At 48.4% G+C, this 13,608-nt stretch overlaps 2 protein-coding genes and 1 long non-coding RNA gene across 8 annotated transcripts in view; 1 reads left to right on the top strand and 2 right to left on the bottom strand.

Moving 5' to 3' along the window:
* LOC126580019 (myosin heavy chain 95F) overlaps positions 1-3,086 on the bottom strand; it is an 11,428-nt gene extending 8,342 nt beyond the window's left edge. For both annotated transcript variants that reach the window (XM_050243848.1, XM_050243849.1), the window contains exon 1: positions 2,711-3,086. The gene's annotated coding sequence lies outside the window, so the exon portion shown is untranslated. The remainder of the gene's footprint in view (positions 1-2,710) is intronic.
* A 1,066-nt stretch (positions 3,087-4,152) lies between these two features.
* Positions 4,153-5,435, top strand: LOC126579712 (uncharacterized). Of its 5 annotated transcripts, none has more exons than XM_050243259.1 (5): positions 4,158-4,385; positions 4,454-4,593; positions 4,647-4,801; positions 4,870-4,915; positions 5,124-5,435. In XM_050243259.1, the coding sequence occupies exons 1-5, from the start codon at positions 4,378-4,380 to the stop codon at positions 5,147-5,149; spliced, it is 375 nt and encodes a 124-aa protein (XP_050099216.1). In that variant the 5' UTR covers positions 4,158-4,377; the 3' UTR covers positions 5,150-5,435. The 5 variants fall into 5 exon arrangements, 3 of the variants coding, with proteins under 3 accessions (XP_050099217.1, XP_050099216.1, XP_050099215.1); XM_050243258.1 differs by having other exon boundaries at positions 4,161-4,385; positions 4,870-5,009; positions 5,078-5,435; XR_007608460.1 differs by having other exon boundaries at positions 4,164-4,385; positions 4,662-4,801; positions 4,870-5,009; positions 5,078-5,435.
* A 4,184-nt stretch (positions 5,436-9,619) lies between these two features.
* LOC126579693 (uncharacterized) lies at positions 9,620-11,876 on the bottom strand. The gene is made up of 3 exons (XR_007608459.1): positions 11,802-11,876; positions 11,436-11,766; positions 9,620-9,715 (listed from the first exon to the last, which is right to left on the bottom strand). It is a non-coding gene; the product is annotated as an uncharacterized LOC126579693 (long non-coding RNA).
* Positions 11,877-13,608: the final 1,732 nt, after the last annotated feature.

Genomic DNA, 13,608 nt, shown 5'->3' with positions numbered 1-13,608 from the left:
AGGTGATGAGTGTGTTTTCCTCCGGATAAGAAGCCAAGGACAGATTTTATGTCCACCGAGCGAAAGAAGCGACGGCACAGTGAAAAGGGGTGGTGTGGTCAGATATACCTCAAGGTGCAGCGATTGCGCGTGCACAGCAAGTGGCGATTAAGTAGTGTTCCCCTAGCCCCTGCCCTGCCCTGCCCTGCCTGTTTGCCTTCAAACCGGAAATCGCAACTCTGCAGCAACCCTTTCAAGTGCTGCACAAACAAACACAACATCACCAACACCAACGCGAGACGCAAACCACGGGAGAAGGAATCCAACCGAGTGTGGTACGCCAAGGGTGAGGGGATGAGGGAGATGCTGTTATTACTATTCCGGTTGGTTATAGTGCCTGGAAAAAGCTCCATCATGACAATAGCATAAATAGAAAACCAAGCACCCCTTCCCTAGCTAGTCTCTTAAAATTTACGGTACGCAAGCAAGCAAGCAGCAACAGCAGCAGCACACGAACACACATACGCGTGCTCATGTTTATGGTTAACAGATGTTCCATGTTTATGAATAGAACATAAGTGTGCTGCTTCTCTCTTGTTGCGCTTAGGATAGGTTGTTTGATGTAAGTGCGCCTATTCGTCGTACTGGTGCTGATCACACACCGATAGGGTACGCGGTGGCCCTACACGATGAGATGCACATACCGAAGCATACACATGGGGCTGGATTCTGGTGGGTTTGGAGCAAAACCTGAAGTTCATTATTAAATTATTCTTTAGCTTTTCACGTTTTCCTCTGGCCTGCTTTGTCTCTTTAACGCACACTCTAGCCCTTTCTCGCCCTTTCTTTTTACTTTTCGTTTTTCTTTTTACTTTTTACTATCTCTCTTCGTTCCCCTCTTTCTCGATCTGCCTATTCACCTTCCAGCGGTAGTAAGGTAACACATGCTCCCATTTCATAAGGGCGGCGGAGAGCATTTTACTCTCGCCTTTCATCCAATTGGCTAGTACCTCCTCTGCTGGTCGTTTTCCTATATTTTGCTTTGCCAGCAATTTTGAGCAACGGCTTCCCGGTTAGTTTAAGAAGGTTTTCCTCTCCCGCCACCCACACTAGACAGACACACATACACACAGCGACGCACCTACGACACTGCTGCCGGTCATCAACAGGGGGGTTTTGAGGTTTAGGAATTGGAACCCGTTGGCGAAAGAGGAAAAACCCTTAGCCAGAGCGTCATGTTCCGCTGACTGCTATCGATTTCTATTTCGAGCCGGTTGTGTGCTTCAGATAACAAGATATGGTTCGATGATATGCTGGTACCGCTCGGCCACAGTAGGGTAGCAGGCACGACACCTACATCAAGCCGGCAAGTTGTGCGAGTTGGAACTTGTGACCGACCGGTACATATCGCGGGGCTGATGTCGGCATCGATCGTAGGGACCAAGGCCGATCTTCCCATCAGCGTGTCTCCCGTGCAGGACCCTAACGGGGCGATCCGATGGTGGTGCTGCTGACGCACAAACGGTTGCTTTACAAGCAGCAATCAATAGATTGAAGAGGCAAAAAGGAGGCCGTACAAGCGGCGTTTTCTTAGCGCGGCCCAGGGTACCCCGTACCAGCGCGATTGAAGTGGGGCGGCCGCGCAGCAGACACAGGACACCTTCACACCGCCATTCCTTATCTTCATGTTCTTCGAGCGAACTGTCGCCGTCGACCGCTTCCAGGGCCGTAGAGCAACGATGTGATGTGATGGTGCAAAAAGAAAAAGGTAGCGCGTCCGGAGAAAAGGTAGGGCGACGATAAGAACCGCGAAGGAGTACCACGGACCGGCACAGCGCGCGGTTCGTCTTGTCGAGCCACATTTTATCGATGCCCGGTGATAAGGGTGTGGTATCTCTTCGCTTTATGGTCGACGGTATCTGTGGAGTGGAGTACCACAGTACCACCCCAGAGTCCCGCGGCACGGTTCGCGCACTACTTGCGCACCCTAATTACGCGATCTTACGCGACGTGTCAGAAGAGCGATTGGCGCTTGAATTGCTTCACAATAAGCTGACGAAACACCGTTGGGGATGATGGAGTGGGGTGTTAGCGCCCTTCATTGCTAGCGGTAGTGATGGTGTACCGGATGTGGTCCCGCCGCAGCCATCAGGTGCACACAAGGGCGCCAGTCCAACCAATTTTGCATGTTTGCGCGTTTTGACCGATGATCGAGCCAGATCGGCGTCACCACAAAGGCCACCCTTCCTTTGCATATGGCCGGATGCTTGACTCTTTCCGAGGTTTCCGGTCGATGATTTATTGGTGAACTCCACACATACACAACACACTCACCTGTGCGTTTGAGTATGTCGCCCGATTTCCCCCCGAAACGGAACGATCCGCAACCCAATGGCCGCGAGTGCAAGGGGTTGGGGGGGGGGGGGGGGAAGGAGGAGGAGGAGTGGGGGGTGCAATGATGGGGGTTGGTCGACACGGTGATCTGCGCAAATAATGCTGCTCCGGGCAAATTGGTGTATTACGGTTGTGTTGTGCTGACGGGCACGGATGGTGGGGGCGTGCTGAGAGGTTGATTGCTATAACGGCAACTCGGTGCTAAAGCGGTACACGTACAGAGGGGGAGGGGGCACACACACACACACGCCCACATACGGTAAGCGGAATGTGTGTGTGGAAGTGCCGGAGTACCGACCACCGGCCAGGGGCAGCTGTGGCGTCTCTACTGACTCACCTTTAGCTTCCTCGTGCCACGTCACCAGCTCTTCCAACACAGGTCTGAAAATGAGGCTGCAGTTTTGATTTGCGGTGCGCGTTACTGTTGAATTGATGTTTCGGTTGGGTGGGTGAGGGACGTGGGCGGTAGCACGTAGCACGACGACCGCTCTACGGGGCACGGCCGATCCGAACGGTTGGCCAAACTCTCCGTACTTTGATTCCTCCGTGTGTTGACTCGCCGACCGCAAACCGTCGTCAAACTAAACACTAGCAGCAAACAATCCGCAGGCCGCAAGAAGCAGCAACAGAACGCAAACGCGATCGAGCACAGGTAACAGGAAAAAGAAACGCAAGGAAAACGCACGGAAAACGCAGCACCACACGTCTCGCGCGAACAATTTTTTAAACTGACTTTTCTGGGAAAGCCGGAGCAGTTTCACCCAAAAGTGTCTATAGGAAACAGGTGAAGTCATAGCACTTCACTCGCCGCCATATTGGATTTTCGATTTCCTTCAGGAGCTGTCAAATACATGTTTACCTAATCGACAGACAGCGTTTGGTGATACGAAGGATATCCGCAAATTTTCAATGATTTTGTCAGATATAAGTGCTTATTCTGTAACTTTCGATTACGATGGCCTCAGGCGTTCGATTCATTTGGTTCATTTTGTGTTCATTTGGTGTTCACGATCGCCTGCATGTCGAGTGCATTTTTGTGGTCGACAGCTGGCGTTCTGTTTACATCGAGCATCGAGCATCTGAAAAACAGTTATAGCGTCCTGATTGTGCATCAATAATTTCTTTCTGCTAATCGTATACTATTATTACAAAGGTTAAGTCGTTTTTATACCGAAAAAAACAAGTTAATTAACAGTTTTTTTACTTCAAACTGTCATTTTGAATTGTTTATTGTTTTCGAAACGTTTCGAAATTCGCATGAATCATCGAACGCCTGAGGCCATCGTAATCGCAAGTTACAGAATAAGCACCATAGTATCGCTTTTGCTCGTTTTAATAATTCATACTCATTGTTTTCAACAAACGAGCGAGTGATTGATCACTTAGGGGGATCCGTGGAGCTGTTGTCCGCGGATCCGTTGGGCACCGCTTCCAGCGAACATCATCCGCCGGTAGCGCCCAAATCCAAAGCTTGAACGAGTGCCTCGGGTTTCACGCTCGCGCTCTCATCCCCGGGTGCACATGTGTGTGCGAAATGTGTTTTCGTTTTTCGAGAACTGTGGCTAAATAACAGATAAACACGTATTTCCATCCCGTCGAGGAACGGTCTATTCAAATTCGCTCCGGAATTTCAAGCATCCGACTAACCCCGCCTAAACTGATCGATCAAAAGATTTGCTGTATTGGCAACACTGGATGGTGAATACGCCATGGCAACACTGGCGTGTGGTGAAAATTTCTTCCGCCGCGGTTTCGCGTGTCCCGTGTTTTGCATACTCCAGCATAGCGACCCGCGAAAAGAAAGGAAGCCCCTCCTCGGTTAGCAGCCCGGCGAGCGACGACAAGCGCATCATCCCGCTTTACCTCTTTCAGCGTGCGTGCGTACGGCGGCGAAGGGTACGAGAAACAACACACCCAGATTTCTGCCAGGCACCAGCAACATGAACGTCGAGGAAGAAGTGTTCCGGATTCGACAGAAGCTCGGCAAAATGACATCCTTATCGGATGGTTCGGTAAGCGCGGCGCTTTGTACACCGCTCCCCGTATGTTACATCGCATCATCCCGCTTTACCTCTTTCAGCGTGCGTGCGTACGGCGGCGAAGGGTACGAGAAACAACACACCCAGGTTTCTGCCAGGCACCAGCAACATGAACGTCGAGGAAGAAGTGTTCCGGATTCGAAAGAAGCTCGGCAAAACGACATCCTTATCGGATGGTTCGGTAAGCGCGGCGCTTTGTACACCGTTCCCCGTATGTTACATCGCATCATCCAGCTTTACCTCTTTCAGCGTGCGTGCGTACGGCGGCGAAGGGTACGAGAAACAACACACCCAGGTTTCTGCCAGGCACCAGCAACATGAACGTCGAGGAAGAAGTGTTCCGGATTCGAAAGAAGCTCGGCAAAATGACATCCTTGTCGAATGGCTCGGTAAGCGCGGCGCTTTGTACACCGTTCCCCGTATGTTACATCGCATCATCCAGCTTTACCTCTTTCAGCGTGCGTGCGTACGGCGGCGAAGGGTACGAGAAACAACACACCCAGGTTTCTGCCAGGCACCAGCAACATGAACGTCGAGGGAGAAGTGTTCCGGATTCAGAAGAAGCTCGGCAAAATGACATCCTTATCGGATGGCTCGGTAAGCGCGGCGCTTTGTACACCGTTCCCCGTATGTTACATCGCATCATCCCGCTTTACCTCTTTCAGCGTGCGTGCGTACGGCGGCGAAGGATACCAGAAACAACACACCCAGATTTCTGCCAGGCACCAGCAACATGAACGTCGAGGAAGAAGTGTTCCGGATTCAGAAGAAGCTCGGCAAAATGACATCCTTATCGGAATTTTTTTTGGAATTGTTTTTTGAATTTTTTAAATTAAATCCCGCTGTCTTCCTTTCTGCTCTCCCCCTTTCCAAGAGGCTCGTTTTGCTTCGCCCCTTTTCCTAGAATCTTTCAAGGTTTTTTTATTTACTTGACTGGCTGCTTTATTGAGAGACTATCCTACAATGTTTAGGGAGTTTTTGTGAGTTGTTTTTTAGAGAGTTTTCTATTGATTTCCTAGCCATTTTAGAGGCATTTCCATTGCATTTGAGGCTTTGTTTTTTGTGTTTTGTGACCATTTTGAGGGTTATTCGTGTCATGTAGAGGCTTTTTTGTGTCATTTCTTTGGCATTTGAGTCATTACCTTTGTATTCTCTTTGCATTTGAGGCTATTTTGTGTCATTTTCATGCCATTTTTGTGTCATTTCCATGGCATCTTGAGGCTCTGCTCGAATTTTTGAAAATTCAAAAACTCATACTTCCCGACGTGCTAAAAATGCGCCGTTTGGACCGTTGGATTCGAGACGATTTGTAGTATTTTATGAGTGCATAAAAAACTGCTCGAATTTTTGAAAATTCAAAAACTCATACTTCCCGACGTGCTAAAAATGCGCCGTTTGGACCGTTGGATTCGAGACGATTTGTAGTATTTTATGAGTGCATAAAAAACTGCTCGAATTTTTGAAAATTCAAAAACTCATACTTCCCGACGTGCTAAAAATGCGCCGTTTGGACCGTTGGATTCGAGACGATTTGTAGTATTTTATGAGTGCATAAAAAACTGCTCGAATTTTTGAAAATTCAAAAACTCATACTTCCCGACGTGCTAAAAATGCGCCGTTTGGACCGTTGGATTCGAGACGATTTGTAGTATTTTATGAGTGCATAAAAAACTGCTCGAATTTTTGAAAATTCAAAAACTCATACTTCCCGACGTGCTAAAAATGCGCCGTTTGGACCGTTGGATTCGAGACGATTTGTAGTATTTTATGAGTGCTTAAAAAACTGCTCGAATTTTTGAAAATTCAAAAACTCATACTTCCCGACGTGCTAAAAATGCGCCGTTTGGACCGTTGGATTCGAGACGATTTGTAGTATTTTATGAGTGCATAAAAAACTGCTCGAATTTTTGAAAATTCAAAAACTCATACTTCCCGACGTGCTAAAAATGCGCCGTTTGGACCGTTGGATTCGAGACGATTTGTAGTATTTTATGAGTGCATAAAAAACTGCTCGAATTTTTGAAAATTCAAAAACTCATACTTCCCGACGTGCTAAAAATGCGCCGTTTGGACCGTTGGATTCGAGACGATTTGTAGTATTTTATGAGTGCATAAAAAACTGCTCGAATTTTTGAAAATTCAAAAACTCATACTTCCCGACGTGCTAAAAATGCGCCGTTTGGACCGTTGGATTCGAGACGATTTGTAGTATTTTATGAGTGCATAAAAAACTGCTCGAATTTTTGAAAATTCAAAAACTCATACTTCCCGACGTGCTAAAAATGCGCCGTTTGGACCGTTGGATTCGAGACGATTTGTAGTATTTTATGAGTGCATAAAAAACTGCTCGAATTTTTGAAAATTCAAAAACTCATACTTCCCGACGTGCTAAAAATGCGCCGTTTGGACCGTTGGATTCGAGACGATTTGTAGTATTTCATGAGTGCATAAAAAACTGCTCGAATTTTTGAAAATTCAAAAACTCATACTTCCCGACATGCTAAAAATGCGCCGTTTGGACCGTTGGATTCGAGACGATTTGTAGTATTTTATAAGTGCTTAAAAATAGCAGTCATTAATGATGCCATTTCATATAAAATTTTGTGCTCATTTAGGCATGTTTTCGGCACGTCAAAAAGTTGAAAGTTCCGTAAACATGCCTAAAAATTTGAAAAAATTATATGAAACGGCACCATTTGTGACTTGTCAATTTTTTCCCAGCCGAAAACATGCCTAAAGAACACAAAATATGATACCAAACGGCTTTATTTGTGATTTTTGCTTATTGGGGTTTAGTTGGTTTATTGGGATATTTTTGGTTCATTGGGCTTTTGCTTATTGGGCTTTGGCTTATTGGGCTTATTGAGGTTGGCGCGTTGGTTTGTTTTTGTTTGTTTGTTGGCAATTTTTGTGCGTTCTTCCGGCATCTTTCTGGCGTTCTTGGCTTGTTGTCGTTTGTTTGTTTCTTTGTTTTAGACTGTGCTCCGATCCTCCTGTGTGTTTCTCCGCTGGCTTGTGCGCTGTGGGCAGTGTGTCTGGCTGCCTTCTGACAATCTGCCGGCCTACTTTCTAGGCAATCTTCCGGCAACCTTCGGGCGTTCTTCCTTCTTCTAGGTTCTTCGTTCTTGGTCAACTTTGATGCGTTTTCTGGCGTTCTTCGGGCGTCACTAGGCAATCTTCCGGCAACCTTCGGGCGTTCTTCCTTCTTCTTGGTTCTTCGTTCTTGGTCAACTTTGATGCGTTTTCTGGCGTTCTTCGGGCGACTTTTGTGCGTTCTTCCGGCAATCTTCGGGCAATCTTCCGCCTCTTCTCCAGCATCCTTCCAGCAATCTTCCGGCCTACTTTCCGGGTGTTGTTCGGGCAATTTTCAGGCACTTTTCCAGCAACCTTCCGGCCATGCTCCGGCAATCTTTCGGTTTACTTTCCAGCATCCTTCCAGCAATTGCATCTTAAGGCATTTGTGTGCCATTTTCAGCTTTGCTTGTGGCTTGCTATGGCTGGTAGGTATGGTATGGGGTAGGTATGGCCTACTTTCTAGGCAATCTTCCGGCAACCTTCGGGCGTTCTTCCTTGTTGGTTCTTCGTTCTTGGTCAACTTTGATGCGTTTTCTGGCGTTCTTCGGGCGTTTCTAGGCAATCTTCCGGCAACCTTCGTGCGTTCTTCCTTCTTCTAGGTTCTTCGTTCTTGGTCAACTTTGATGCGTTTTCTGGCGTTCTTCGGGCGTTTCTAGGCAATCTTCCGGCAACCTTCGGGCGTTCTTCCTTGTTGGTTCTTCGTTCTTGGTCAACTTTGATGCGTTTTCTGGCGTTCTTCGGGCGTTTCTAGGCAATCTTCCGGCAACCTTCGTGCGTTCTTCCTTCTTCTAGGTTCTTCGTTCTTGGTCAACTTTGATGCGTTTTCTGGCGTTCTTCGGGCGTTTCTAGGCAATCTTCCGGCAACCTTCGGGCGTTCTTCCTTCTTCTAGGTTCTTCGTTCTTGGTCAACTTTGATGCGTTTTCTGGCATTCTTCGGGCGTTTCTAGGCAATCTTCCGGCAACCTTCGGGCGTTCTTCCTTCTTCTAGGTTCTTCGTTCTTGGTCAACTTTGATGCGTTTTCTGGCGTTCTTCGGGCAATTTTTGTGCGTTCTTCCGGCATCTTTCTGGCGTTCTTGGCTTGTTGTCGTTTGTTTGTTTCTTTGTTTTAGACTGTGCTCCGATCCTCCTGTGTGTTTCTCCGCTGGCTTGTGCGCTGTGGGCAGTGTGTCTGGCTGCCTTCTGACAATCTGCCGGCCTACTTTCTAGGCAATCTTCCGGCAACCTTCGGGCGTTCTTCCTTCTTCTAGGTTCTTCGTTCTTGGTCAACTTTGATGCGTTTTCTGGCGTTCTTCGGGCGTTTCTAGGCAATCTTCCGGCCACCTTCGGGCGTTCTTCCTTCTGCTTGGTTCTTCGTTCTTGGTCAACTTTGATGCGTTTTCTGGCGTTCTTCGGGCAATTTTTGTGCGTTCTTCCGGCAATCTTCCGCCTCTTCTCCAGCATCCTTCCAGCAATCTTCCGGCCTACTTTCCGGGTGTTGTTCGGGCAATTTTCCAGCAATTTTCAGGCACTTTTCCAGCAACCTTCCGGCCATGTTCCAGCAATCTTTCGGTCTACTTTCCAGCCATTTTCCAGCATCCTTCCAGCAATGGCATCTTAAGGCATTTGTGTGCCATTTTTCGCTTTGCTTGTGGCTTTGCTTGTGGCTTGCTATCATTGGCCGATCTGGGGCGCCATTTTGTGGGTGTGTCTTGAGTGTTGGTGGCGTGGTTTCCGTATTGTTTCCGTGTTGCTTCCTGATTGGTTCTTTTGTGTTTTGGGTGTTTTTGGTGTGTTGCTTGTGGCTTGTGTTCTGTGTTGGTTGGTGGTTACTTTTGGTGTGTGTTTTTTTTGTCTTGGGTGTGTGGGCTTGGGTTTTGGGTTGGTTTCGGGTTGGTTTTTTTGTATCTTGAGTGTGTGCTTGGGCTGGTAAGAACGCCAGAAAACGCATCAAAGTTGACCAAGAACGAAGAACCAAGCAGAAGGAAGAACGCCCGAAGGTGGCCGGAAGATTGCCTAGAAACGCCCGAAGAACGCCAGAAAACGCATCAAAGTTGACCAAGAACGAAGAACCTAGAAGAAGGAAGAACGCGAACGAACTTTGATGCGTTTTCTGGCATTCTTCGGGCGTTTCTAGGCAATCTTCCGGCAACCTTCGGGCGTTCTTCCTTCTTCTTGGTTCTTCGTTCTTGGTCAACTTTGATGCGTTTTCTGGCGTTCTTCGGGCGTTTCTAGGCAATCTTCCGGCAACCTTCGGGCGTTCTTCCTTCTTCTAGGTTCTTCGTTCTTGGTCAACTTTGATGCCTTTTCTGGCGTTCTTCGGGCAACTTTTGTGCGTTCTTCCGGCATCTTTCTGGCGTTCTTGGCTTGTTGTCGTTTGTTTGTTTCTTTGTTTTAGACTGTGCTCCGATCCTCCTGTGTGTTTCTCCGCTGGCTTGTGCGCTGTGGGCAGTGTGTCTGGCTGCCTTCTGATAATCTGCCGGCCTACTTTCTAGGCAATCTTCCGGCAACCTTCGGACAACCTTCGGGCGTTCTTCCTTCTTCTAGGTTCTTCGTTCTTGGTCAACTTTGATGCGTTTTCTGGCGTTCTTCGGGCAATTTTTGTGCGTTCTTCCGGCAATCTGCGGGCAATCTTCCGCCTCTTCTCCAGCATCCTTCCAGCAATCTTCCGGCCTACTTTCCGGGTGTTGTTCGGGCAATTTTCAGGCACTTTTCCAGCAACCTTCCGGCCATGCTCCGGCAATCTTTCGGTTTACTTTCCAGCTATTTTCCAGCATCCTTCCAGCAATGGCATCTTAAGGCATTTGTGTGCCATTTTCAGCTTTGCTTGTGGCTTGCTAGGGCTGGTAGGTATGGTATGGGGTAGGTATGGCCTACTTTCTAGGCAATCTTCCGGCAACCTTCGGGCGTTCTGCCTTGTTGGTTCTTCGTTCTTGGTCAACTTTGATGCGTTTTCTGGCGTTCTTCGGGCAACTTTTGTGCGTTCTTCCGGCAATCTTCCGGCATCTTTCTGGCGTTCTTGGCTTGTTGTCGTTTGTTTGTTTCTTTGTGTTAGACTGTGCTCCGATCCTCCTGTGTGTTTCTCCGCTGGCTTGTGCGCTGTGGGCAGTGTGTCTGGCTGCCTTCTGACAATCTGCCGGCCTACTTTCTAGGCAATCTTCCGGCAACCTTCGGGCGTTCTTCCTTCTTTTGGTTCTTCGTTCTTGGTCAACTTTGATGCGTTTTCTGGCGTTCTTCGGAAGGAAAGGGGGGAAGAAGAAAGGAAGACAGTCGGAAAGATTGCTGGAAGGTTGGTGGAACAGTGCCTGAAAGCCTCTAGGAAAGGGGGGAAGAAGAAAGGAGGGTGGTTACTTCTGGTGTGTTTTTTTTTGTCTTGGGTGTGTGGTGGGTGTGTGGGCTTGGGTTTTGGTGAAGCGTTTCTCGGTCAACTTTGAAGCGTTTCTTGGTCAACTTTGATGCGTTTCTCGGTCAACTTTGAAGCATTTCTTGGTCAACTTTGAAGCGTTTCTTGGTCAACTTTGAAGCGTTTCTCGGTCAACTTTGAAGCGTTTCTCGGTCAACTTCCTGATTGCTTCCTGATTGGTTCTTTTGTGTTTTGGGTGTTTTTGGTGTGTTGCTTGTGGCTTGTGTTCTGTGTTGGTTGGTGGTTACTTTTGGTGTGTGTTTTTTTTGTCTTGGGTGTGTGGGCTTGGGTTTTGGGTTGGTTTCGGGTTGGTTTTTTTGTATCTTGAGTGTGTGCTTGGGCTGGTAAGAACGCCAGAAAACGCATCAAAGTTGACCAAGAACGAAGAACCAAGCAGAAGGAAGAACGCCCGAAGGTGGCCGGAAGATTGCCTAGAAACGCCCGAAGAACGCCAGAAAACGCATCAAAGTTGACCAAGAACGAAGAACCTAGAAGAAGGAAGAACGCGAACGAACTTTGATGCGTTTTCTGGCATTCTTCGGGCGTTTCTAGGCAATCTTCCGGCAACCTTCGGGCGTTCTTCCTTCTTCTTGGTTCTTCGTTCTTGGTCAACTTTGATGCGTTTTCTGGCGTTCTTCGGGCGTTTCTAGGCAATCTTCCGGCAACCTTCGGGCGTTCTTCCTTCTTCTAGGTTCTTCGTTCTTGGTCAACTTTGATGCCTTTTCTGGCGTTCTTCGGGCAACTTTTGTGCGTTCTTCCGGCATCTTTCTGGCGTTCTTGGCTTGTTGTCGTTTGTTTGTTTCTTTGTTTTAGACTGTGCTCCGATCCTCCTGTGTGTTTCTCCGCTGGCTTGTGCGCTGTGGGCAGTGTGTCTGGCTGCCTTCTGATAATCTGCCGGCCTACTTTCTAGGCAATCTTCCGGCAACCTTCGGACAACCTTCGGGCGTTCTTCCTTCTTCTAGGTTCTTCGTTCTTGGTCAACTTTGATGCGTTTTCTGGCGTTCTTCGGGCAATTTTTGTGCGTTCTTCCGGCAATCTGCGGGCAATCTTCCGCCTCTTCTCCAGCATCCTTCCAGCAATCTTCCGGCCTACTTTCCGGGTGTTGTTCGGGCAATTTTCAGGCACTTTTCCAGCAACCTTCCGGCCATGCTCCGGCAATCTTTCGGTTTACTTTCCAGCTATTTTCCAGCATCCTTCCAGCAATGGCATCTTAAGGCATTTGTGTGCCATTTTCAGCTTTGCTTGTGGCTTGCTAGGGCTGGTAGGTATGGTATGGGGTAGGTATGGCCTACTTTCTAGGCAATCTTCCGGCAACCTTCGGGCGTTCTTCCTTGTTGGTTCTTCGTTCTTGGTCAACTTTGATGCGTTTTCTGGCGTTCTTCGGGCAACTTTTGTGCGTTCTTCCGGCATCTTTCTGGCGTTCTTGGCTTGTTGTCGTTTGTTTCTTTGTTTTAGACTGTGCTCCGATCCTCCTGTGTGTTTCTCCGCTGGCTTGTGCGCTGTGGGCTGTGTGTCTGGCTGCCTTCTGACATTCTGCCGGCCTACTTTCTAGGCAATCTTCCGGCAACCTTCGGGCGTTCTTCCTTGTTGGTTCTTCGTTCTTGGTCAACTTTGATGCGTTTTCTGGCGTTCTTCGGGCAACTTTTGTGCGTTCTTCCGGCAATCTTCCGGCAACCTTCGGGCGTTCTTCCTTCTTCTTGGTTCTTCGTTCTTGGTCAACTTTGATGCGTTTTCTGGCGTTCTTCGGGCGTTTCTAGGCAATCTTCCGGCAACCTTCGGGCGTTCTTCCTTCTTCTAGGTTCTTCGTTCTTGGTCAACTTTGATGCCTTTTCTGGCGTTCTTCGGGCAACTTTTGTGCGTTCTTCCGGCATCTTTCTGGCGTTCTTGGCTTGTTGTCGTTTGTTTGTTTCTTTGTTTTAGACTGTGCTCCGATCCTCCTGTGTGTTTCTCCGCTGGCTTGTGCGCTGTGGGCAGTGTGTCTGGCTGCCTTCTGATAATCTGCCGGCCTACTTTCTAGGCAATCTTCCGGCAACCTTCGGACAACCTTCGGGCGTTCTTCCTTCTTCTAGGTTCTTCGTTCTTGGTCAACTTTGATGCGTTTTCTGGCGTTCTTCGGGCAATTTTTGTGCGTTCTTCCGGCAATCTGCGGGCAATCTTCCGCCTCTTCTCCAGCATCCTTCCAGCAATCTTCCGGCCTACTTTCCGGGTGTTGTTCGGGCAATTTTCAGGCACTTTTCCAGCAACCTTCCGGCCATGCTCCGGCAATCTTTCGGTTTACTTTCCAGCTATTTTCCAGCATCCTTCCAGCAATGGCATCTTAAGGCATTTGTGTGCCATTTTCAGCTTTGCTTGTGGCTTGCTAGGGCTGGTAGGTATGGTATGGGGTAGGTATGGCCTACTTTCTAGGCAATCTTCCGGCAACCTTCGGGCGTTCTTCCTTGTTGGTTCTTCGTTCTTGGTCAACTTTGATGCGTTTTCTGGCGTTCTTCGGGCAACTTTTGTGCGTTCTTCCGGCATCTTTCTGGCGTTCTTGGCTTGTTGTCGTTTGTTTCTTTGTTTTAGACTGTGCTCCGATCCTCCTGTGTGTTTCTCCGCTGGCTTGTGCGCTGTGGGCTGTGTGTCTGGCTGCCTTCTGACATTCTGCCGGCCTACTTTCTAGGCAATCTTCCGGCAACCTTCGGGCGTTCTTCCTTGTTGGTTCTTCGTTCTTGGTCAACTTTGATGCGTTTTCTGGCGTTCTT

This window comes from Anopheles aquasalis, chromosome Y (genome assembly GCF_943734665.1).
Source record: "Anopheles aquasalis chromosome Y, idAnoAquaMG_Q_19, whole genome shotgun sequence".
In the NCBI taxonomy this organism is placed as follows: Eukaryota; Metazoa; Arthropoda; class Insecta; order Diptera; family Culicidae; genus Anopheles; species Anopheles aquasalis.
This window is presented reverse-complemented; position numbering and strand designations above follow the sequence as displayed.